Raw genomic sequence first — 26,612 nt, 5'->3', positions numbered from 1 at the left:
CCTGTTCCTGAAGGCACACCAACAGTACACATTTTCAACCTCTCCCTGATCAAACACACCTGAATCAACTCATCATAACATCAGAAGAGACTCCAACACCTGAAGTTAATGGGTCAGAAAAGGGAGACATCCAAAATATGTACTGTTGGTGTGCCTCCAGGAACAGGGTTGGGAAACACTGCTCTTAAGTATCTGACATGTTCCGCCCCTTCATGATGCTTTTCATTTGATTTTTCAGTTGAGCTCTCTCTCTCTCTCACTGGCAGAGCTGTGATAAAAATTATTTTTTTTTAAAACAGGAATCCCACCCTGTCTTCATATTTCATTAAAAAAATTTGTTAAAGGTGCAGTATGTATGTGTGACATCCAGTGGTTGACCTAGGTATTGCACCACTGGTTCAAAACACACTTAAGCAACCCAGGCTCATTCTGAAAACTAAGTCCCATGGTTGTTTCTGGAGACCGCGAGATACATCCCTGGAGGTACGCATTTTTGTAGTTTTTGTTTTTGCAAATCCACGAGAGACCACTGCATGTGCTTTTTCATATCTCAAATTTCTCTTGCGAGTGTCGTTCGCGACCGTTGTTCTCGTGTAAACACACCAGAGGCCGCTGTCCACCGACCGTCTGTCTGACGGACTGAATGACTGGATGACTGACTGCCCAGCCGACCAATCGACTGACCCACGCTCCTCCTTCCCTAAACTCAACCAGTTTTATCGATTGACCCGCCCCCGACTTACTTTCCTAAACCCAACCAACGATTTACAAAAGCCGTCCAGAAAAAGAAAAGCCCTCTTCTGATGTTTACCACGTTTTTCGGTTTTTACCACATTCTCACCCTGTTATTGACTTGTTCATGTTATTTTTTTGGATTCTGTTATTGTCTTACTTGATTTCTAAACCTGTTCCACGGACTCCAACCCTGTCATCGTCAACTTCTCTCTGCGTCTCAAGTCCACCGACGTACATGACAAGCTATCTGGACAAACTGGTTGCAGCGGGTAAGCCGTCCACACGGAGGTAAACGCTCAGCCGGTAAGCGCGAAAATGGCGTCCTGGCATCATACCGCCCTGTAGCGTTCGTTTAAGAAATGAAATGCAGCAATACGTACCTTCAGCGACATAATTCGCGGTGTTCAGAAATATATATAGGACTATGTTTTCAAAATGAGCCTGTGTTCTAAAATACCCATTAACCCAGTGTTTCCCAACCCTGTTCCTGAAGGCACACCAACAGTACACATTTTCAACCTCTCCCTAATAAAACACACCAGAATCAACTTATCATAACATCAGAAGAGACTCCAACACCTGAAGTTAATGGGTCAGAAAAGGGAGACATCCAAATTATGTACTGTTGGTGTGCCTCCAGGAACAGGGTTGGGAAACACAGCATTAACCTACAGCCAGTCGACTTAAAACCATATATTTTTTTTACTATTATTTGAACATCTTGTGTGAGGTTTGTGCACAACTTACTTAGGTATACATTTGATTTCATGTCATGCAGCTATACCTTTTACAACCAAACAGCTTATTTTGCAACCCACAACCCACCTGATCCTTCACTGATTGAGTTAAAACAACACTACATCCCACCATTAACTCCGCCAGAACTCCTGCCACTCCATCACCGTCCAAAAGACTAGCTACTTATGTTACTTATTACAAGAAGACATCCCGTCTAATAGCTTTTGTTGGACAAAAGTTGTAGGTTTGGAGTTACTCACTTCTCCTCTCACACACATCATTCGTTCTGCTTCATAGATAAGCAATGACAAGTGCATTAGTAGGTCTGTAAAACGCTTCCAAGCTCATAAATTTAGTCGGAGAATATGATTTCCAAAATAACCACCAGAAGTCACGACCCCATGCTTTCAGTCTTATATCACAAAAATATATATATGGCGCTGTCAAGACTTTGCTGTATATTACCGAGTTATGAGAAGGAAAGTGGTCTTATTATTAATCCTGATGTGCTTCTCCATATCGGCCTCCTCTGGTTTGTGGTTTGCGAAAGTGGAACTTAAGGGGAGAAATTATTTATCTAAATACTATAATTCAGTGTGCGCAGACCCACCTGTTTCTCCTTGCTAAATTACAGCATGAGGCTGATTTCACTGGGCTCCTGTGTGTAGACGCTCCGAAGCCATGCGCGACTTTATAACCGGTTTGAATAAGACTTTGTGGCACCATTTACTTCACATTTGATTAGTGGTAGACTTCAGTGATATTTTCTTTAGAGCCACAGAAAAGAAAAAAGCACGCTTATTTGGAAGCACGACTGTTTATTTGAAATGATGGCAACTGTAATAGCTCTGAGACCGAGACTGTCTCACTTGCACTTTTTTTTTTTAGCGAGACGCAGAGCAGAAAGCATAGACGTTCTGTCTCGTAGCATGATGACAAGTTGCTCTCTCGCTCCTTTGCGCTCACGCTTTGACTTTTGCCAGCCGTAATGTTTTGCTCGTAGTTAGGTGTTTAGCGTTTGATGACAGGCTCGCTAGCCCACTAGCACAGTTTCTCGCCAGCTATAGCTCTCCGACCAGTGGGATTCCCTTGTTATTAGTCGTGTAGCTGCTGTTTACCCTGGCTTGTGGGTTCTGGTAGCCTAGCAGAGACCCACTAAGGACCCAGCGAGGGCTGAGCTCATGTGTTTACCCTGGCGCTGCCCACTTCAGCCTAAAAACAGTGGCCTAGAGCGGGCAGAAAGTCAGGCCCAGTGGACCGTGACTAGCACTGCCAAGATAAACAGCTGCTTCGTTTGGAGAGTCGAGGGGGCTTGTCTTGCCCACAGTCAAAGAGTTTGCTTTTTGACACCCCCCTTCCATGTACACACTGGAGGGTTGATGAATTGGGCCAAGCTTCGCCTAAAAGACAGTTTTATGTCTTGTCACTTAAGTGTACTGGAAGTAAAATTGATGAGTCTGATGTATTTACAGTAGAATTTGGGACAACTCGCTGCCAAAATATGTATAACACAATAAGAGCCAACTAACATTTCCTTCATCAGTCTGTTTGACTGTGAATGTTTAATAAATGGTAACATTTATTAAGTTATAATACCAGTTACTGCAATGTAGACACTAAAATTGTGTCTTTAAAAATGCTGATGGTTACTACACAATTCATATCCATATGGTATTACCCATGGGCGTACACAAGGTTAAATAAATACTTCGTTTTTTTAGACAAATTAATTTACTTAAGTACTGCACTGAAAAACCCAGTAAGTTAAGGTAACTCTAAGACACTACTGACTATGCTTACATGGACGTCTGTAATCTACTTATTTGCCTTAATAGACAATAATATAATTAAGGTGTTTACGTGAAGTGCTTTCATGTAAGAGTTCCTGCAATTTTGGGTGAGTTTAACTTCAGTTTGGCAGTGTTAGATTCACTCATGAACATTTCATTCATGCCCCCGTGACAAACTTGGGTATTAGATGCAAATAAGGATTTCACGATGTGTGTGTGTGTGTGTGTGTGTGTGGCTGCGGTCCTTTTCTGACAGCGTGTGTGGATCTTGTCGGAAAATATGGCGAAAAGTCCTACATGACAGTAATAGTTTGATTGCGGTGTTTACTTCAATAATGCCACTAACATATGCATACTCTACATGTCTTAATTCCATTTCTGTTTAGTTTAGTTATGACTTTAGTCAAATTAAGGTAATCAAAAATCGCTGCTTCTATGTAGGCCTACAGTTCAACATTCATGTTTAACTGAATAAACAGTTAGTAAACATCTTAATGAAGTACATCTTAATGAATATCATTTATTTTCATCACCAGTTATCATAGTAGAACAGTTTCTCAAGCAGTTCGTGATGCATTATATATATATATATATATATATATATATATATATATATATATATATATATATATATATATATATATATATATATATATATATATATATATATATATATATATGTATATATGTATGTATATATATATATATATATGTATGTATGTGTGTATATATATATACATAGACTACGCGGTGGGTAGTATGTTTGCCTATATATATATATATATATATACATACATACATACATACATACATACATACATACATACATACATACATACATACATACATACATACATATCTACATACATACATACATATCTACATTATAGTTAGCTAAAGAGAAATAATACTAAGAAAGATACTAACGGATTGCAATAAATCTTTTAACTTTTTTTAAGACAGCTGAAGTCATAGTTGCATAGAGTTTAGAGATGCTACACTGATTAAGTGAAGTCAAGCTTTATTGTCATTCTGCTACATACAGCATGTGGACTTGCAGAGGAATGAAATGTTGTCTTGTAGGACCACGGTGCTACATAAAAAACATAATCATAAATATAAACACAACACTGGACATAAAAGCTTTTTTAATCCCATGCATAACTAACCTAAGTAATCCAACTATACTAACTACCAACTATATATATACTATAAATACTTAACTATACACACAGCCTAAGACAAACTATACAAGTACTTTTACACTCAAAAAAATGACTTTTGCGGCTTGTTCAAACTACTTATTTAAAATGAGTTGGAACAACACAACTCACAAGGGTTTTTTGGGACAACTTAATTGTTTTATGTTCAATCTACTTAAATTTGTAAACACTAATAAGTTGACTTAATCGATTTGTGTTGTGACGAGATGACGGGATTGTGTAGAACCCAGCATTTGTTTTACAGTGTACATAAGACAGGACATATTGTGCAAGATATTGTGTAAAAGAGGTATTTGCCCCTTCTAACTTGTTGAATGTTCTTTTAAAAGAAAGGTGACTTGATTAAAAAAAGCAACAACAACAGCTATATATTGTACACACACATTCTTTTCAGTCTATGTAACAAACCCGGTACTTAACTAATTATTAGCCTTTAATGCACGCCTGAGCTTTTATGCCTTTGTTAGAAATTAAGAGGGCTCTATAAACAATGGTGGGCCATGCTTCCAGGCTAATTGTTTAAGGAGTAGGCCTGATACCACTACATGGGACCCACCTGCTCTGCACATTTCTACAGATTCTACCAGTGCATTGCAACACTTATTTTGGTACTTCCTCTCATTAACACAATTTAAAGTGTTTGGCAGCATATTTAAAATAGCACGCATGCCACTGAACAGTTTTAAGTATTGAGTCGGGGGGGAAACAGTTGCTCTTGGATGGACTCAAAGTAGATGTCAGTCTTTAAAAAATAGTTTTAGAGTGCTGGAAAATATGTCAGTTTGTTTGCTTTCATTTCGACAGCAGACGTGAGACTCGGCTCTTGTTTCTGGCGTAGTAAAAAAGCTTTGTTTGAGCGTGCCATTAGGCTTGTGAAAAAGACATTTTAGGCATCTGGCTGAGAGAATGATGCAGACACACTGATTTGTTGCGTCTTAATCATTTACGATAATTATGGATGACATCATGGTGATGTTTTCTATGGAGTATGTAAAAAAGGAAGCAGACCACTTGCTTATTTGGGAAATTTGGTATGGCCTGGGAATGAATCGCTCCTCCTTTTTTGTCCATTTCTGTCGCCTTTAGTTTACAGACCTAAATCTAAGTTGTTTATTGTTTGTTCTGATTATATAGCATTTTTATTCAACTTCCTCTGTATTTCCAGTGTTTTTTTTTTTTCTGAACCACTGGCTTGTTATCCAGAAATGTAGGTTGTGAACGTTAGGGCATGTAAAAAAATAATAATAATAAATAACAATTAGGGTTTAAAACTGAGGAAACATGAAATTGACCAATTGTGTCATTATTTTTGTTAATTATTTTGCATCATTATTGGACTCATGCTCATTTTAATATCTTTTTATGATTTAAAGGGGATTTTGTTGACTTTCACAGTGAAGGTTATTGGTTCTACATCGGGTTCTATGGCCGCTGATTAAAATAAATGAGTTAAAAATGCACTTTTCTCCAAAAAAAAAGGCATATTTAATATTTGTTTTAAGAAAAACAAGCTTACATTTGTCCACCTGTCAGGTTTTGGACCATATGGGGCATAGCATGTGTGTTTGGATATAACTTTTGACACTTCGTTATTATTGTTCATTTATTCGTTTGCTGGAAACTAGAGCTGAATTTAGAAAGAAGTTTTGAAACAAATCGTTGCTCTAAATTAATTATGTAGGATAATGGATGTCTGTGCGTACAACACCGTTTCACGAAAGAGAAAGTAAAAGTAAAGGCCGATTGGAGGAGGCTCATTCTTTATCCTCTTGCTGCAGATGCTCTGTTTAACTGTTTTCTCACTAGTAAAATGTTCCGTTTTTCCACTTACAAAGTCCGCCATGTAAATAGCAAATGTGCCATGGCTCGATGCAGCTGACTCTTAAAGGGAATGGGAGATGAGACTCTGATTAATTTATGCTCAAAAAACACCCAGAACTCATTAAGAGAATAAGCTCAACCCTGTTAGACCATGCACCGTGGCACAGAGCAAATTTTTCCGTCTTTAAAATAGCAAAAGTGGACTCACTCTTAAAGGTAAGAGGAGATGAGCCTCTGATTGGTTTAATGCTTGTTAAAAAACACACCCAAAACCCATTAAGAGAATAAGAACAACCCTTTTAGACCATGTGTCGAGTGCTGATAGTTAATTTTTCTGTTCTTAAAAACAGAAAAGATACATCCTCAATATAATAACTGCAGTCGGCATGGTGGCTCAGTGGTTAGCACTGTTGCCTCACAGCAAGAATGTTGCTGGGTTGAGTCCTGGCTGGGCCATTTGGCATTTCTGTATGGAGTTTGCATGTTCTCCCCGTGTTGGCATGGGTTTCCTCTGGGTGCTTTGGTTCCCCCACAGTCCAAAGATTTTGTATAGGTGAATTGAATAAGTACTGGGTTGCAGCTAGAAGGGCATCCACTGTGTAAAACATATGCTGGAATAGTTGGCCATACATTCCGCTGGGGCAATCTCTAGAGACTAAGTTGAAGGAAAATGAATGAATAATAACTGCAAATACAAGTTTATGTCACAAAGCACAGACTCTCAAACCATAAACTTGGGATTGTGGAAAATTTGCCACAATTGTAAAATGAAAAGTAAGTGAAAAATAGGTGTCTGAGTCCTTATATTCTGAATTGAAACCTGATTTGTACAGAAAACCAGCTTTAGAATCACTCAAAGTTAAGCAAACCTTTAGCATACTCTTTGAATCAGCATCAGTGATACTGCACCCTGTTGCACACCTTTTCTGCCACCATGCACCAGCCTACAGTTCCAGGTCTGTAATGTATGTCCTAATCAAAGATCAGCAGTCAGGTGAGGCAGCTCTCAGACACACTGGATCTGGTTTCCCCAGCCTTTATCAGATGAGGGGGACGGGGTGAGCAGGGAGAGGCTTTGTGTCCTTAATGGCACAGTCATTTCATCACTTTACCGCTCTGAAAGAGTAGAGGCCAAAGCGGGCCCTTTTTCTGGTGCCTGTTAATTACCGAAGGGAATTGGGCTTTTGAGGAGAATGAGTACGCAGACACTGAGAGCTAAAGGAATTCTCCACACTAACAGACAAACAAGAAAAACTCTCAGATTCTCTTAAAAAAAACGTCTAACGGTGCCATTGGGTACACAAATTGTGACCATAGCTATGTTAGATAAGAATGCTTGCTGTGACTGATGTATAATTTCATACACTACAGTGACAATTTACAATACGTCACAACCAGAGCGAGGTTACTAATGCTATTAAAATTGCAGTACATGCTACTTATTCATTCATACATTCATGGCTGAGTCCCTTATTTTATATTTGGCTTAATTATACAAGTGGCTATTTAAATAAATGACAATCTTTTTTTATCTACAGTTAAAGTCAGAATTATTATTAATATTTGACTAGATATTTTTCGAGACCCTTCAATACAGCTTAAAGTGACATTTAAAGGCTTAACTAAGTTAATAAGGTTAACTAGGCAGGTTAGGGTATTTAGTTATTGTATAACGATGATTTGTTCTGTCGACTATCAAAAAATATATAGCTGAAAAGGGCTAATAATTTTAACATTAAAATGGTTCATAAAAAATTAAAAACTGTTTTTATTCTAGCCGAAATAAAATGAATAAGACTTTCTCCAGAAGAAAAAATATTATCAGACATACTGTGAAAATTTTACATGTTATACATCATTTGGGAAATATTTAAAAAAGAAAAAAGGGAGGCTAATAAATCTGACTTCAACTGTATGTCAGAATACTACAGCACGAAAATATGTTTGCACACATAAAAAAAAATATTCAACACCTTCTTATCCTCAGTGTCAGTATAGGGTGCACCTTCATGAGAGAGCGTTGATTGATTATACGTGCTACACTTAGTTGCACTGCTGACACACACCTCAAATGCATCTGTGCTTTTTTTTTTTCAAACAGAGGAGATCGCATATGTGCATCTGGGGGACATAGCACATTCCATTTTATGCCACAGTTGCAGTACTTTTCCTGCTAGTGTAAATCTGACCTGAAATATTAATATTTATTCTGAAATTATAGTAATGAATCAAAGTAAAGCAAAATAACAATGAATATATATTTGCTCAGTTATGGATTTTTGTGCAAAAAAAAAATTACATGATGAAATTTGTATCTATTTTTATATTAATTTCAGTAATATTATTCAGGGTTCATACACATTTTTACTACTAAAATTTACTACTTTTCCATGATTTTTCCAAGACTTTCAAGTACATTTTCATGACCTAATGTTTCATGCAGTGCCTACATATGTGTGATAAAAGAATGTTCAAATTTATTACAGCAAATCATAAAACACGCAACAATCTATTCAGTTTAAATTCATATCTATGTGAAATTTATTTAGATAAAGCTTACACCGCACTAATAATGTGAGAGTATGTGATAGAAAAAAGTAAAGACAACTAACCTATATTCATATACAGATACCCGATTTCCATGAATTTTCCTAAACTTTGTTGGTTTTTCTGTTTTTCCAAAACTTTTCAAGACCTGGAAAATGCCCTGTCAAAATTCCATGACTTTTTCCAGGTTTTCCATGACCGTATGAACCCTGATTATTAAGCAGTGTGGACATGTTCATATGATGTATGTACAATACAGTTTGTAAAGGTAATATCTCACATTAGGCAACGCAGTGGCGCAGTAGGTAGTGCTGTCGCCTCACAGCAAGAAGGTCACTAGTTCGAGCCTCGGCTGGGTCAGTTGGAGTTTCTGTGTGGAGTTTGCATGTTCTCCCTGCGTTCGCGTGAGTTTCCTCTGGGTGCTCCGGTTTCCCCGACAGTCCAAAGACATGTGGTACAGGTGAATTGGGTAGGCTAAATTGTCCATAGTGTATGTGTGTGTGAATAAGAGTGTATGTGTTTCCCAGTGATGGCTTGCAGCTGGAAGGGCATCCGCTGTGTAAAACAAATGCTGGATGAGTTGGCGGTTCATTCCGCTGTGGCGACCCCAGATTAAAAAAGGGACTAAGCCGAAAAGACAATGAATGAATGAATTAATATTTTACATTATAAGAGACTTATTTTGTTTACCAAACGTATGGTTCTAATTGCATTGGCATTGTAAAACTTAAATAAAAGTTGTAACAAAAGATTTTTTCACCCCACATGTTAAATAGTTACTATTCTCTCAAAATCCTTCTGCATAAATCCTCCATTTTTTTTCTTTTTATATAAATATCTGCACAGAAATAGAACAAACATGTCTGCAGATTCTGTCTGGCTCAAAGATCCAGCTCAAACGTGGCAGGTGAAGATGAAGCTTTCAAGTTCACACATTGATCACTGCTATTTGCGCACGCTATCTAATGAATTATATTTTGAAAGACAATGCGCTTAGCTCTATAGCTGCTTAAGAGCAATGATTGAAGTATACTTTGAACTTAAGCTTGTGTAAGCAGTAAATTTACTATAGCTGATAAAACAGGTCTGTTCCTTTTGATTGACCGTCCACCTGCATTTCCCCACCCCCAAAATGCCTGCCACTGACCTCACACGCACACATACACACACTTGATGGACTCTCCAGGGCCCAGGACCCCCCCTTTGCCTGTCAGCCCCTTCCCCCATGGGGTAGAAAAGGGGGGTTCTTCACTGGAACTCTTGTACTCCCTTCAACAGCGGCCATCTGTAAGCAATCTGTCCGCTTTACCCATCTCCCAAGTTCCTCAGCCTCTGTCTGATTGATAGCCCCAAAAGGAGTCTTATGGCCCAAACTGTGGACACCAAATGTCCCTGTTCCCAATGCCATCATGATCCAATTATACACCGCATCAGTCCATTATGGTTGACTGCGCAGTACATAGCGTGAACTAAATAATCAGTCTTTTCGCCGCATGTAGGGTTTATGATATAAAAATGGCTTCTTATACAAAGAAAAGGGAGCCATTTGAATAAATCACGACCCTGATGGTAGTTTCAAGAAACAATATAACATTAATCCTTTTTATGATGGTGTTTTCATCTTAATCATATGTACTATTGTTGAACTTTTATTGTCTTTGTGGTGCTTGATGTAGTGTTTTGGGTGTACTATTGTAGTGCTTTGGGTGTATTATTATTATATAAGGTTCCAATACTAATGTATTTACTAACATAAACAAACAGCGAGCAATGCATTTATTAATGTATTTATTAATCTTCGTTAACGTTAGTTAGGAAATACAGTTGTATGGTTAGTAGGCATGGGCCGAAATAGTCAGGGTTCTGCCACTCTTGGTCTTGTAAATTCTTGTTTTGGTGGCAGAGTCCGGACACTAGCTCTGTTTTGTCTTGTCCTGTAGTGCTTGGCTCGAGTTTTCTTGGGGTGAGCACTTTTTTTGTCATTGTCTGGGTGCGCATCGTCATAGGTGCGGGCGCGCGGGGTCTGCGCGTCCTTGGGACGCGTGCTCTTGTACTCGTGTTTGTGTTGTTTCGTCAGCATCGCGCTGTTTCATTCTCAGCGTCTCAGTCTAGTTGGTTTCGGTTTTGGTTGGCGCTGAGATGAAACATACGCGTTGCATTTATGTGAGCGCACGGTAAAGTGTTTTCACTCATCGTGTGCTCGTGTCTTTCGTCTGTCAAAGCACACGGCTCTGTGTTTACATTGGTCGTGTGTTTTTGTTGTGTGCTTCAGTGTTGTTGTCTTGTTAAGCTGCGGTCACATTGGGCTTTTCCTCCCATAGACTTCCATTCATACGCACGCGAATATGTCAGACCAGAAACGCGGGGTCATGCGTCAAGTTTCGCATGTTGCTGCGGTGCAAAGTTCAAGCTTGGTGAACTATAACCTGCGAAATCGCATCACTTGACTGCGTGAGACCAATCGAGGATCAAAACAGGACCTCTCTGGACAGAAATTTAAAGCATGGAGCAATCGCTCGCTTTTTTAATGTCTAATCATCTTGTTTAATCACGCCCCTTTTCGCAGCACCGTACAACAGAATTTCGCACACACAAAACGCGGTTAATGAGTTCTCTCATTGGCTGTGTGTTCTAGTCTTGTTTAATGTGAGCACCTGGCTTGTGTTGTCTCTTTGTGTCAGGTGCTCTCCCGTCTATCGTCTAGTCCCACCCTCCTTGTTAGCCCATTATAAGTTAATTATGTTCATCTGTTTGTGTGTTAAATTACTCCTGCTTATATTCTCCTCATGTCTGCTGTCCTGTGCCAGTTCGTCATCGATATTTCCCTGTCCTGTTGTGTCCAGCCCTACCTTGTCCAGCCAACCCAGTCAAGTTTGTTTTTGCCTTATTATTCATGTTTTCCCCCTCGGGGTAGTTTGTTTTGCTCTTTTTTGCCTTTTTATTTTTGTATTATTATAATAAATATTACTTTACCCTGCACTTGGGTCCTCACCCCTTTTTCCCCTCATTGAACCGTGACAGAAATAAGATTCTGACGGTATCATAATCCAAATTCTTGATATCAACAATTGTATATCTGCGGATGGTGACATCATTGCTGATATCAAGAATTAACGTTGTTACTAGTTGAAATGTAATATTGATATCAAGAACTTAATTGTTGATATCAAGAATACATACCTTGAGAATGAATAAAAGTTAAAACAGCTTGCCATAGTTTAAGGTGACATTTAACTAGTGAAATTACAATTACAGATATCAAGAACTATAGTTCTTACTAGTTGAAATTCAGTTCTTGATATTCAGAATGAACATTTTTTACTAGTGAAACTGAATTGTTGATATCAAGGATTAACATTGTTACTAGTGGAAATGCAATTCCTGATATCAACAATTAGCATTCTGGATATTGACAATTAAGTTGTAGATATCAAGAATTTGGATTCTTGATATCAACAATTTAATTCTTGATATCAATAATTCATAACCGGTTAAGCAATAAAAGTAAAAACGGCTTGCCAGAATTGCCGTTTTGTCTATTATTGATAACAGGATATCAATTCTTGATATTGAATTGAATTGAATTGAATTGTATATCTGCGGATGGTGACATCATTGCTGATATCAAGAATTAACATTGTTACTAGTTGAAATGTAATATTGATATCAACAATTACCTTTTTTGATATGATGAATTCTTGACATCAAGAATGTTGACTGTTGATATCAAGAATTAAATTGTTGATATAAAGCATACATATCCTGAGAATGAATAAAAGTCAAAACGGCTTGCCATAGTGAAACTGAATTGTTGATATCAAGGATTAACATTGTTACAGGTGGAAATGCAATTCCTGATATCAACAATTAGCATTCTGGATATTAACAATTAAGTTGTTGATATCAACAATTTAATTCTTGATATCAACAATTTAATCCTTGATATCAATAATTTATACCCTGTAAAACGGTTTGCGGAATAGCCGTGTTGTCTTTTATTGCATAACAGTAAATGAATTCTTGATATCAAGATGTATTTCTGCGAATGGTGACATCATTGCTGATCTCAATAATTAACGTTGTTACTAGTTGAAATGCAATATTGATATCAACAATTACCTTTTTGATATCAAGAACTGAATTGTTGATAGTTGAAATCAAGAATTAAATTGTTGATATCAAGAATTCATATCCTGAGAATGAATAAAAGTCAAAACGACTTGCCATAGACGAGTGACTTTTCGATTGTGCTCGCTGATCCTCATACATCGTTTTTTTTAATCTCCTTTCACACTTGAACAACTAAATTAATGCTTAGGTCTATTTATCCGATGCTGTAAAAGATACCCCATGAGCTTGAAAATAGTCAATCTTTCGTCATAATCTGCATAAGCTTTGCGTGACTAAAATAGTTTTAAAACATACCTGTCTAAACGTAATACTTCAGCCATGGTGTCATCCTTCTGATCATTGTTTTGAACTCTAAAACGTCATTTCCCTCCAGCGTGCAAAAGCAATTCCAATATTGATTCAGGATTATGAAAAGTTTTGATTCTGCATTTTTAGCAGAAGCACTTTAAAAAAAAAATCTTTCATGGATACAAGGCCATGTTGGTCTTTCAGAAAGAAGTCTTTCAGGTTGATGCAGAGTTTGCCTGATGTCAGCTGTAGGTGGCCATGCTTCACATGCACGCGCAAATGATGTATCTATCTGCCCAAAGAGGCTGTGCAGAAATACACATTTAAATTTGTTGACTGTTTGAGTTACCTGTCGTACTTGAGTTACTTGTCGGCTTGACGAATTTTAATTGATCGAACATTTTTTAGTTTTATGCCTTACCCAGAATATAGAAATACATATAAATACATTTAGATCATTTACTTTAATCATTACTATCAGAATGTGAAGAAATGTTTAACCAGCACAACAAAACATGTTTCTGAAGACAATTACTTACTGCACTGCACGCATTAGGATAGATCTATAAAAAAAATTTGACTGCTTTTCTTTAATTAAAATGGCTTAACTTGAAGTGCTTTAAAAAAATTGAAAAAATCCTTTCAAGAGTTCACACTTAGCTGATTATTGATTATAAGCAAGTTTGGCATGCTGTCCCAGGAGAGAGCCCTGAGATCAAAAGGCCCTTGAGCCCTGGGCTCCCTCCCGTTTGCAGGGCGAGAGGGGAGCTCAGGTAGATCTCGACAACTCCCCCTTTTTGATAAGAGCTGATGACTAAAATGATTGCTATGAAGAGATATGCTGCCGGTTGAGAGTTTGCATGTAGTGCTAAATTTAGATTGATCGATTTACTTGTAGTGCATGTTTTGGGAATGGAAACCGGAGAACCCGGGGGAAACCCGAGGGACGAACATGCAAACTTCCCACAGAAACGACAGCCAGCCTGTTAAAGGACTAGAACCGGTGACGTTCTTGCTGTGAGGCAACAATGCTAACCACTGGGCCACCATGCCGCCCTATGACGGGAAAAGTGGAGAAGTAGGGGTGGAAGGGGGGATTCTTCAAATCGAAGATGACTGTAGTGAGAAACCCTGGCTCTTTATAGTGGGTTAGGAATCGTCTGATTGGTGGATCATACATAGGTAATGCAGAACCAGCCGTGTTTACTCATAATCACGTGATCCTCTCATAAATAAACTTATGATATGTTGCCATATGGCGATAGCGTCCAACAGTGGATCTAACTCAGAAATTTCAAATTTAGAACTTTCCTTAAAATTAATAATTTTGTTGTTTGAAATGATTTAATTGGTGTTACAGTATTATAAGCTTTAACACAGAACTTATAAATGACACCCTATCATGTGTACAACATACAGTAAATATAGATATGTTATGCAGTAAATATTATAACAAGTAAATAACAGGTCTGGTTTATCCAGATGCATCAGAATAATGTAGCTACTAGCTAACAACGTTTATATATTATTCTATATACTATACTAAGCCTGTCTTAGAGCTAACTTGAACTGTTTCCATCACTGCTCTTATCAAACGTCCAATCTGCATCATTTTCATGATCACTAAAACCCATCTCATCCTCACTTTCATCTGCAGGAAGAGCCAGTTCTGTCCTTTTCTTCTTTCACTTACCATAGAACATGGTGGTGCTCGCTAATACACAGTTCCCTGTATTCATATCTATAGTATTGCCATTAAAACTACTAGATTTCATCCATAAATGCCATTAACATGCAACTAATCAACATGATATTACTAGCATTCATGTTGTTATTGCAACTTAAAAGATCACAGCTGACCTTGCTAGCTAGCTAACCCATTGCAATATTGCACGTTCCACTATTGCACACTGTTGCCATTTGGCAACACATACATTTGATCCATTTACAAAAAAAATAATTTGATAAGTTTTTTGAGTGATGAATATGTCATAATAAGTTACTAGCTGTGATGTTTCAGATTTTTTTGTGGATCTGACATAATTTGATCATTTGTTTTTATTAACGTTTACATTTGCATTAAGCAGCTACTCACATTAAACACCAGTATTTTAGAAATCATGCTACAGAAAAACACTGCACGTCATGTGACATAACCGAAGCACATCATTGGCTACATTGGCTACTCTTTCCAACAACAAAAAAAAAATTCAATGTCGGTCTTAAAGAAACAGTGGCAGGAAAATTAACATAAATATCATGTTGCCATATGGTAACACCATGCGGTATAGGGTTTACTAATGTTTACAAGCACAGCACAGAATTTTAGAATTACAGTAGTTACTGCTGAACTATGATTAGTAAATTCTGTACAAGCATTGTTCATTATTTGTTCATGTTATTCACTGCATTAACTAATGAAACCTTGTCGTAAAGTGTGATCATTATTATTATTATTAGTCGTAGTAGTAGTAGTAGTAGTAGTAGTATCATCCCAGATTTTGTGAGCTAATGTCCAAAGAAAGAATTGAAGACAAGGAGGTAGCAGTAGTGAAGCCACAGGGGAAGGATCCTTTTCCCACATGACTTTCAAAGAGAACAAACACCACCCCTCATCATTAAGATTCTCACGTATTTACAGCATTTTTTTTTTCAATAGCACCAGAGCGTCCTAGAAGTCGATATTGTTCATTTTATCTTGAAAGTGTTTGGTGTACATGTTGTGCTTGCAGACAAAAGCCCCCACATTCATAACGCCCAAACATGCATTATCTCTGTTCCTATTTGTCATGTGTGTGTGATCGCAGACAAGATATTGGGTGCATGTATGTGCGCATATGTGAACGCGTGCATGCGTGAGTGCAGATAATCTGAAGAATGCTGCTGTCTTGTCACGCTATTGCTATGTTTTGCCGCATCTGTAAGCCAGCTAGGGTAGAGATGGAGTACCTCAGTGTTTACCTATCTCACCAGACTCTCTTTTTTCCCCCAGTAGGTCTTCGGGCCTGAAGACAGAAAGTTCCAGAAGATGAGGCAGTAGGCACAAAATGGGAAGGCATCTGTTCACTGCTGGAAGAGTACAACGAAGGATTCTGAGAAATTATAAACAGGTTCCTCAAGAAAAAAAAAACAAAAAAAAGAAATCCCGGAGCCAAAATATTTGCACTTTCTCCTCCTATTGTTAGACATTTTATTATGTCCTTTGTTTGTGTTGTAAACGTTTTATTAGTATGACTTAAAGATTGACAAAAAAAATCAACCCATGCTCATTTGAAAGCATGTGTACAGAACTACATGTTTGAGAACCGACAAATATGCCCCCTGGACTACGTTGTCTTGCAGTTTTTGTTTTTACAAACGGACCCTTTTCACAAGACTGTTATGATTGCATCATCATAATCTATGATGACGCAATCATAACAATTATGTAAAACTATTTGAAAAAAAATGTAAAAACTATTTGAAAAAAAATGTAAAAACTATTTGAAAAAAATTGAAAAACTATTTGAAAAAAATTGAAAAACTATTTGAAAAAAATTGAAAAACTATTTGAAAAAAAAATTGAAAACCTATTCGAAAAAAATTTAAAAACTATTCGAAAAAAATTTAAAAACTATTCGAAAAAAATTGAAAAACTATTTGAAAAAAATGTAAAAACTATTTGAAAAAAAAATTGAAAAACTATTTTAAAAAATTAAAAACTATTTAAAAAAAATTGAAAAACAATTTGGAAAAAAAAATTGAAAAACTATTTGAAAAAAATTGAAAAACTATTTGAAAAAAATTGAAAAACTATTTGAAAAAAATGTAAAAACTATTTGAAAAAAATGTAAAAACTATTCGAAAAAAATTGAAAAACTATTAAAAAAAATTAAAAACTATTTAAAAAAAATTGAAAAACAATTTGGAAAAAAAAATTGAAAAACTATTTGAAAAAAATTGAAAAACTATTTGAAAAAAATGTAAAAACTATTCGAAAAAAATTGAAAAACTATTAAAAAAAATTTAAACTATTTGAAAAAAAAAATTGAAAAACTATTTGAAAAAAAATTAAGAACTATTTGAAAAAAAATTTGAAAAACTATTTGAAAAAAAATGTAGATTTAAAAAAACATGTACATTTATATGTATAACCATCAAATTACAAAAAAAAACAATTACTGCTTATGCGAGGTGATTCTAATGCAGTGTCTATGGGGCAGGATAGTAAATCTGACATTATTCTCTCTTCTTTCCGTCGTTATCAGTCTTAAGGCCTTAAGGCTCTGTGAAAGAAGCTGGTCGGCTTGTCGTTGTGCATAATATTCAATTCATCTTTATTTCTATAGAACTTTTACAGTGTAGATTGTGTCAAAGCAGCTTAACATAGAAGTTTTAGTAAAATGAAACTGAAGTTTCAGTTCAGTTTAGTTTATTTTAGTGTGGTTTAAATTTCACTGCTGAAACATGTCCAAAAACTAAAGAGCAAGTCCATTGATGCACAGCTACACAAGACCCAAACCAACCAAGCCAGTTCTGAGGAAAAAACTTTATCAATTGACGAAAGTAAAGGAAAGAAAAAAAAACAGGATCAGTTGGGCATGACCATAATACATCAGCTTAAAATCCACCATGTTCCTCTAACCCAACCGATAGTGTTTTAAATGCAAAATAGAAGAGCAAAGCCCCACTTTCTAAATCTAATTTTCCTTCGCTGGACTCAAAGCCTGGTCATGCTGCACCTCCCAAGTCTGGCACCATATGTAAAGCTACTAGTGGCCTGCTTCCACTGAGTGGTACGGTACAGTTCGGTATGCTTTTATGGCCGTTTCCACTGTCAAAGGGTACCTAAAAGCAAACCCTATGCAAAGAGAACCAACAGGCGCAAAGGGTACCATTAGGCGGAGCAAGATGCGCAGCTGAACGCAATTGGTTTACAGAGATACGTCACTCGCAGTAGCAGGAGAATGAAAACAAAGGAAGCGCCATTTTTAAAAACACAGCCGAGACATTACACTGTAATAATATATACATAAAATAACAAGCCATGGTCGACCCGAGCTCAAACAAACCTTGTCGTCGTCTTGATCTACAGCCACAAATCCAAGAGCAAAATCTGTTGTCCTGCTGTTGTTTTACGAGCCCGTCTAAAAGTTCGAGAGCTCTCACGATCGCGTCTATATTTGAAATAATGAGCTTTTTGAGATCATATTAATATCGTGAGCGTGATCATTAAAGCACTCTCAGACACTTTCAGAAAAGATAGAAACGCGAAAGTGAAAAAACAAAGGAGAAGCCGGAAAAAACAGCAGCAAATGATGTTTCTGCAACCTAAAACGTGATCAAACTGCCATGTTCAACTATTATCATCACCTATTGGACTATTATCAACTCGGAATGATGGAAATACTTTCTAACAGAGGCTACATTAGCTGGTGAAGATTAAAGACACATATGATAGGTTTGCTCTGACTGTGGGCTATATTTTGTGTTGTTTTTGAACCCAAATAAGGACTAAATGTATGCTGTTTGTAGTTTTTCCGTAATTGATAACATATTGGAGACTGTAAAGGTCTGTATGTGTTCATATATGTTGCATTTATTTATTTATTTTATAAAATCACAGACGTTACAGCAGGCTATTTCGCCCTATCATTGATCTGCGGTTATAATCATGTTCATAGAAAGGTTAGTAATGAATAGGCCCACACGGAATCTGCGCTCACAGAATTCCGCAGATTTACTCTGTTTATTTACTTGAGTAAATGTGTGTAAATCTATATTTATTCAGTTTTTAAATTAATTACAGTAATATTATTGACTAATATGAAAATGTTCATCTGATTTATGTACAATGCAGTTTGTACAGTAATACTTTCTGTCTTTTAGTAGAGATACTATATGAGAGACTTGCTTTGTTTACCAAATGAAGTGAATCTAATTGAATTTGCATTTTAAACATTAAATAAAAGTTAAAAAGATTTAATTTTTTTATTTCACATATTAAGGTTTTAGTTATGATACTCCCAAAATAATTCTGCAGAAATCTGCAGACTTTTACAAAAATTCTCTGCAGAAATATCAAAAAATGTCCGCAGATTCCGTCTGGCCCTAGTAATGAACATTTATTCACAAGTGTTTAAGTGTATGAAGCATCTGTTTTGTGAGAAGTGCTTCTCATATAATATGTGAACGACCCTTACGGCTTTGCTGTGACATTTCCTCGAGTCAAAATGACGTCGTCTGAAACTTTGTCGTACACCACGCCCACCAAAAGGGTATCCTTTTGGTAGTGGAAACGCAAGCTTGATTAAGGTGACTCGTACTTACCCATAACTTACTGTACCTCTCAGTGGAAACGAGCCATAAGCAAACCAGTCACAACAGAAAAGCCATTCATATGGCGGCAAGTGGTCAACTGCAACTGCCCCATAGCGTTTGTTTTACACATAAAATACAGCCAAATGTACCAGCGAGCACATATTTCTCGGTTCTCAAAAATTACCACCTGGACACATTTTCCTAATAAGACTGTGTTGAAAAACTGCATTTCAGAGCAGACAGACTGTAAGTGTGAATGATTTTCTGCTACCGTCCACATTTCCAGCACATCCAACTCAAAATGCTTATCCAGACAGTATTACTTAGTTTGTGAATGTCATTTTAAAAAGTTAAAAAGTTAGCTTTTTTTTTTTTTTGCTGTTGTTCTTTAGCATGTTGTTGTTTTTGAAAATGTCCACTCAACCACTGTGTTTGCCTCTTTGTTCGCCTTGGTAACGGAACTAATGGAGCATTGATAGTGAACAAGAAATGGAGCAAAATGGTTTCAGTCGACAAACATTAGCCACGGTCTCGCAGACCTGCACCTCACGCTCGCCTAACCATCGCCTCAGAATTGGCAGTAAGTTCCGCATCGTTCATTTAGAAGTCAGAGGTCAGAAACACTACCACGCGAAATTAGTTTTGTAAATGTCACGAAACGCTACACTTTGCTTCACTCACTTCCAAATGGATTATTCAGCAAGTACATGATGTTTCTGTTCTGTTGTTTTCATCATGTCTTTATCAAATCTTTAGTGTTCAAATGACATAAAGCAGTACAGTAACAATAGATGTTCCACATCACTATAGCAGGGTTTCTGCAGACATGGTGCCAAATTGAAGACTTTTTAAGACCATTAAATATTCAATTTAAGACCTTTATCATATACAACATATTAAATACAATATCAAAAACACGCGAGAGAAATTGTAAAATCACAAAATTAGTGGTAAAATTTATTTATTTACATTGAACAGTACTAAAGACAGGTTAGATGCGCTATTAAACTACAGAAAAAAAGAATATCTTAAGGCTAATTTATACTTTCGTCTCACGAAGTGAAGTTTGATAAACTAATTTCGAGAGGAGCATGTGATATGATTGAGCACGTCTGGCCACTCATCTGTAATCAGTAATAATCCAATCAGAGTGATCCTAGTTTACTATAAATGGATGATTTTCTCCCTACTGTTCTATCTTCGTTTGGAAGAATCCCCCCTTCCACCCCATCTCCTCCTTTTCCTCCTTTTTCTAAAGGGGGAGCTCTCGAGACCTACCTGATCTCGGATCTCCTGATATGCTTATCGACCGGGTGGGAGCCCTGGGCTCAAATATCTCCGAGCTCTGGGTTCTCTCCCGGGACAGCATGCCAAACCTGCTTATACGCCAAGCATATCTAAGTGGGAACTCTTGAAATGCTTTTATACTTGCCGCGTTCGCCGTTGTGATATTTTTTAAAACGACAAGGAGCGGTCAAAAGAAACCCACTGTAAAATCATACGGATAAACAGAAAAGTAGAAACAAGATTTTTAAAATAAATGTTTTTTAATATTTTTATAATTTATTATAATGATTATAAAATTTTATAAGCATTCAAGATTTGCTTTAATCCAACTTTGATGCATCACTTGCTTTTGTTCATATCTCGGACAGTTCTACCTATTAAAGTTAAATATTAAAGACAACAGAACATGGGTTGCTCTACAAATATATTTTTTATTAAGGCAAGAATAAAAGCAAAAAAAAACGTACTAAAAATACTGACGTTTTTTTTTTTTTGCCCACTCAACAATTCACACATCACTGCCTGGCTAGTTTCTGTCCTCTACTTAAAAGCTAAAAAGGCAATAATGGTTGAACATTCCTGACCATTATCACCAATAAAGCCTAGAAATTGGGCATTAGAATATTGTAAACAGATTCAAATATTATTTTCCAGTTATCAAAGAAATAATTTGCTACTTAATTTTAGTTTGTAGCTATTAATTTCTTCAAAATTGTAATATATAAATCAGTGTAAAACCTATAAATGGTCAAAAAACATATTCTGTAAGATTTCACCCGAAATCTGTTCACTCCGCCAGCCGAAATCATGTCGCGCACACCGAAAGCATCACATTCGCCGTTCGCACTGAGTTCAATAACAGAAAGCTAATTGGCGATTGCATGTTGGTCTCATTTGTAGTTATAATACCGCAAATTACATGGTCACACTTTACAATAAGGTTCATTAGTTCATGTTAATTAATGCATTTACTAACATGAACAAACAATGAACAATACATTTACTACAGTATTTGTTCATGCTGGTTAACGTTAGTTAATGAAAATACAGTCATTCATTGTTAGTTCATGTTAACCCACGGTGCATTAACTAATGTTTACAAGCATGGACTTGGATGTTAATAATGCATTAGTAAATGTTCAATTATGATTAATAAATGCTGTACAAGTGTTGTTCATGTTAGTAAATGAATTAACTAATGAACCTTACTGTAAAGGGTTACCAATTACATCAGGACTAGTGAAATAAAGAACTACAACACCACGAAAACCAAGCAACAACAGCAAAAAATAATTTAAATGAGCATTAGATATAGCGTTACACGGACAACGGAAAAATAAGACCTGTATAAAAATATTTAATACCTAGAATAGCGTATTCAAGAGTTTTTAAGGCCTAAAATTTTGATTTTTAAATTTGAGACTTTTTAAGACCCCGCAGAAACCCTGTATAGACTGTTGATTAAGTGAACTGGCTTAATTTAGTTGCATAGTTCCATAAAGATCCGCATTTACGATCTCCTCTGCTAAAAATAAATGTTTAACTATGTTTTTTTTTTTTTACATGCATCATGTATTGCCATGGTATGCTTTGAGGTATACCTGGAAGTGAGTGATATGTAAATACCATGGAGAATTGTGATTTAATCACTCACTACCATTTACCATTTTCCTGTAGGTCTTACAGCAATTCAATGTAAAACAATGATTTCCCGGCGCGATGTGTTAGCTGGAGTTTGTTCAGTAGCAACGATTTGCTTCTCAGCCAAGGTAATTAACTGTGTAGTTATGTTGCAGGAATTAATATGAAAGAAATAGATAAAGAAATATTTACAGTGACTCAAATTTATGCTCTACAGTATGCAATCATTTACTGGGCTTTGGAAATGATCATTTCTTGTCTGTTCCAAAAGCAAATCTTTCAAAGCCTTGCAAAAAGGCAGTACATTTAGAGATGTAAATATATTTACTCCTTATTTCAGTTTCATGATCTTTCTACATTAGGAAGGATGCGTTTGGTCATTTGTTTTGTTTTTGTTTTTTCTGTGTGTGAATGTTTTATCTTTCATTTGTGTGAATGTCTTTGTTTTTTTCACTATCAGACATGTATTTGGTTGCCATACTTTTGGCCTAAAAATGAAAATACTCCAGTCAATATTTATCGTATGTGCTTTATGGTCTTTTATTTTTCAATTACACCATGAAACAGTGTTTAGCAAACTCTCAAGACAATGTCAAACTCAATTTGAATATTCCAATTAGAGTTAATTGTAAGTACTGTAGGTTGTTTTACGCTGATCATAAAATGTCTGTCATTTGTCTTCATAAAAGTCTGTACATCACAATGTAAAAATGACAACCGGTGACAATACACAGTTAAAACATTTTGTGTTTCCTTGTTATTCTTTTCATATTCTTCTGCTCTTGTTATTAAAGCATGTATTCCTTTAGTAAATCAAGATGAATTAAGAATCCTAATACAAATGAATATAGATAAATGCCTAAATGCACATTTAGTCAATTGTGGCAATTTGATCTCATTCAATGTTTAACATCTGCAAATACATTTATTAAAACGGGGTTTAAGTTAGCACCAAAAGACATGCATTTCTTGACACAAACCTTTTAGAAATATACAGTTGAAGTCATAATTATTAGCCCCCCTGAATTATTAGCCCACCCTGTTTATTTTTTTACCCAATTTCTGTTTAATGAAGAAGATTTTTTTTAACACATAAACGTAAGAGTTTTAATAACTGATTTATTTTATCTTTGCCATGATGACAGTAAATAATATTTGACTAGATATTCTTCAAGACACTTCTATACAGCTTAAAGTGACATGTAAATGCTTATCTAGGTTAATTAGGTTAACTAGGCAGGTTAGGGTAATTAGGCAAGTTGTTGTATGTCGATGGTTTGTTCTGTAGACTATCGGGGGGGGGGGAATTGCTTAAAGGGGCTAATAATATCGACCTTAAAATGATTTAAAAAAAATTAAAAACTGCTTTTATTCTAGCCGATATAAAACAAATAAGAAAAAATATTATCAGACATACTGTGAAAATTTCCTTGCTCTGTTAAACATAATTTGGGAAATATTTAAGGAAGAAAATAATCAAGGGGGGGGCTAATAATTCTGACTTCAACTGTATATGTTTTTAAAAACATAAGAACTTAATGATGTACACCTGTTAAATGTTTTATCAGATTTTTAAATGTACCTTTTTTGGAACCACTATAAAATTAAGTTGAGCAATTTAATTTGATCAAGTTACTGATCCCTTATAATTTCTGAAACATCAGATCAATATAAAGCTGCGGTCACACTGGGCTTTTCCTCCCATAGACTTCCATTCAAACGCACACGAATGCGTCAGACCGGAAACGCAGGTTCATGCGTTAAGTTCGCAGTTCGCTGCGTTGCAAAGTTCAAGCTTGGTGAACTCTGACCTGTGAAATCGCATCACTTGACTGCGTGAGACCAAACGAGGCTCAAAACACGACCTCTCTAAACAGAAATTTAAAACATGGAGCAATCGCGGGCTTTTTAAATGTCTAAACATCTTGTTTAATCCCGCCCCTTTTCGCAGCGTCATACGACGGAATTTCGCACACACAAAGCCCAGTGTGACCGCAGCTTAAGCTCACTGGCCACTTAATCAGGTGCATCTAGTTTCACGTAATCAGCTGCATACTTCAATGGATTGAGTCTGGTAATTTTGGAGTACATTTGATTGTGGTGAACTCTTTGTCATATTTAAGTAACCAGTTTGAGATGATCTGAGATGTGTGCATTATCCTGCTGGAAGGTTCCATCACACAATGGACATGCTGTAATGTGGTCATAGAGGTATGGACAAGACAACAATACATTGGTAAGCCATAGGCCAAGTGTGCCAAGTTCTTTCATACTATTTATGCAAAACTTTTACACTACCATCTGAATTTAGCTGAATCAGCAAAGCATTTTGCCCACCTTATAGCAACTTACAAAATGTTTCTTGTTTCTGCCCATTCTCCGTAAGCCCAAAAGATTATTGTGAATATAAATTGCAGTATACCGGCAATATACAAACATAACACATTCAATATCACTTGATCAGCTTTATTACCCATTCTGAAACTTTTCAGCAGATAATCTTGACCGTGTCAGCATTATTAGTCTCAGCATAGCCTTATGTAATGTGATTTGCCCATATTTAACATTTGTGTCAACAAGCAGTTGAACAAGACTACCTAAAGCCTAGGACACAGCAAGTTGACATTAAAAAAAATTGCAGCGATGAAAGCCAACTGTGTTGTTACCTCGACTCAGCTACATCTGGTCCAAAAAGTTGAGCTTGAATGCACCAAATGAATGACAGTCAACTGAAACAAGAGCGCACATTATGTGCCTGCGTGACAGGATGTATCTTTCCATTCCAGCAGGTGTGTAGTCTGTATATTCGTTCCACAAATGGAAACCAGAACTAGTGCTGTACACATACAAACCGCAAACAGGAGCTGCATCTCAAATGGCACACTATGCACTCATGCACTTATGCACTTACACACTCAACAGCATAGTATATGTATGTAGTGTCGTCCCAAATGGAACACTAATGTTTTTTTTTCACCTTATTGTCTATTACATGTGTAGGACTTTCTAGTATGTGTCAGTATTGTTTATAATATGTATATTATTGATGATAGGTGTTATTATGCTTCAGAGTATTTGAAGAATAAATGTAAGTATGTATATTTTCCATGTTAGTTTAAATGCAGGCACATATATATTGTATTTTCATATATGTCATAATTCTGATTGTAGAGATGTGTATTACCGTTTCTAGCCGATAGGTTGTGTCTGTATATAAATTAAGACGCAAGTTTCGTTTTTCCTCAGTTAGTTATTGTTTGGGGCCGGTATGTTTGCTGGTTTATAACCTAGCTAGCTAGCGACTAGCCACTGTTGATTAAACGAGGAAGTACGTCGAAGTTTGACAGATTAGTGTAACGCCAGTACTTAGGCTGTCTAATTGTGGACAAACATTGCGTGTGTGAACGCAATAAAAGTTCAGCAGTGGCTCGAGTTGTATCCATCGTACTTGCCCTGAAACCCTTCCAGTGGGGAGTTTATTGAGGTACAGTGAGTAACTCTGTAAAAACTGGACAACATGTCTTTAAAATTAAAGTGGCTTCGCTGACTTCGTTTTATTTTTATTTTATGATTATATTTTAGGCAGCACGGGTACTCAGTGGTTAGCAAAAGGGGTCACTGGTTCGAGCCTAGGCTGGGCCAGTTGCTATTTCTATGTGGAGTTTCCATGTTCTCCCCATGTTTGCGTGGGTTTCCTCCGTGTGCTCCGGTGTCCCCCAAAGTCCAAAGACTTGCGGTGCAGGTGAATTGGGTAGGCTAAATTGTACGTATAGTGTATGAGTGTGAATAAGTGTTTGTGGATGTTTCCCAGTGATGGGTTGCAGCTGGAAGGGCATGCATTTTGTAAAACATATGCTGGATAAGTTGGCGGTTCATTCCGCTGTGGTGACCCCAGATTATTAAAGGGACTAAGCCGAAAAGAAAATGAATGAATCATTATATTGTAGGCGCCACAGGTACTTGATGGTTAGCCTGGTACGCCTCAAAGCAAAAGGGGTTGCTGGTTTCAGTTGCGACTGGGCCAGTTGGCATTTCTATGTGTGTTTGCATGTTCTCCTTATGTTTCCTCCGGGTGCTCAGGTTTCCCCCACAGTCCAAAAATATGCGCCAT

The 26,612-nt window shown here is 36.6% G+C and overlaps 1 protein-coding gene across 12 annotated transcripts in view; it reads left to right on the top strand.

The window, feature by feature from the left end:
- Positions 1 to 16,656, top strand: part of smoc1 (SPARC related modular calcium binding 1) — a 113,123-nt gene extending 96,467 nt beyond the window's left edge. For 10 of the 12 annotated variants that reach the window (XM_056477607.1, XM_056477606.1, XM_056477609.1 and 7 more), the window contains one exon: positions 16,269 to 16,656. In XM_056477607.1, the coding sequence (XP_056333582.1) occupies positions 16,269 to 16,313 (45 nt within the window). In that variant the 3' untranslated portion in view covers positions 16,314 to 16,656. Of the gene's footprint in view, positions 1 to 16,265 lie in introns of all 12 variants that reach the window. The other 2 variants (XM_056477599.1, XM_056477604.1) reach the window with 1 other exon arrangement.
- The last annotated feature ends 9,956 nt before the right edge of the window (positions 16,657 to 26,612 follow it).

Source organism: Danio aesculapii, chromosome 17 (assembly GCF_903798145.1).
Source record: "Danio aesculapii chromosome 17, fDanAes4.1, whole genome shotgun sequence".
Taxonomy (NCBI): Eukaryota; Metazoa; Chordata; class Actinopteri; order Cypriniformes; family Danionidae; genus Danio; species Danio aesculapii.
Note: the sequence above shows the minus strand (reverse complement) of the source record. Positions and strands in the feature narration are given on the sequence as shown.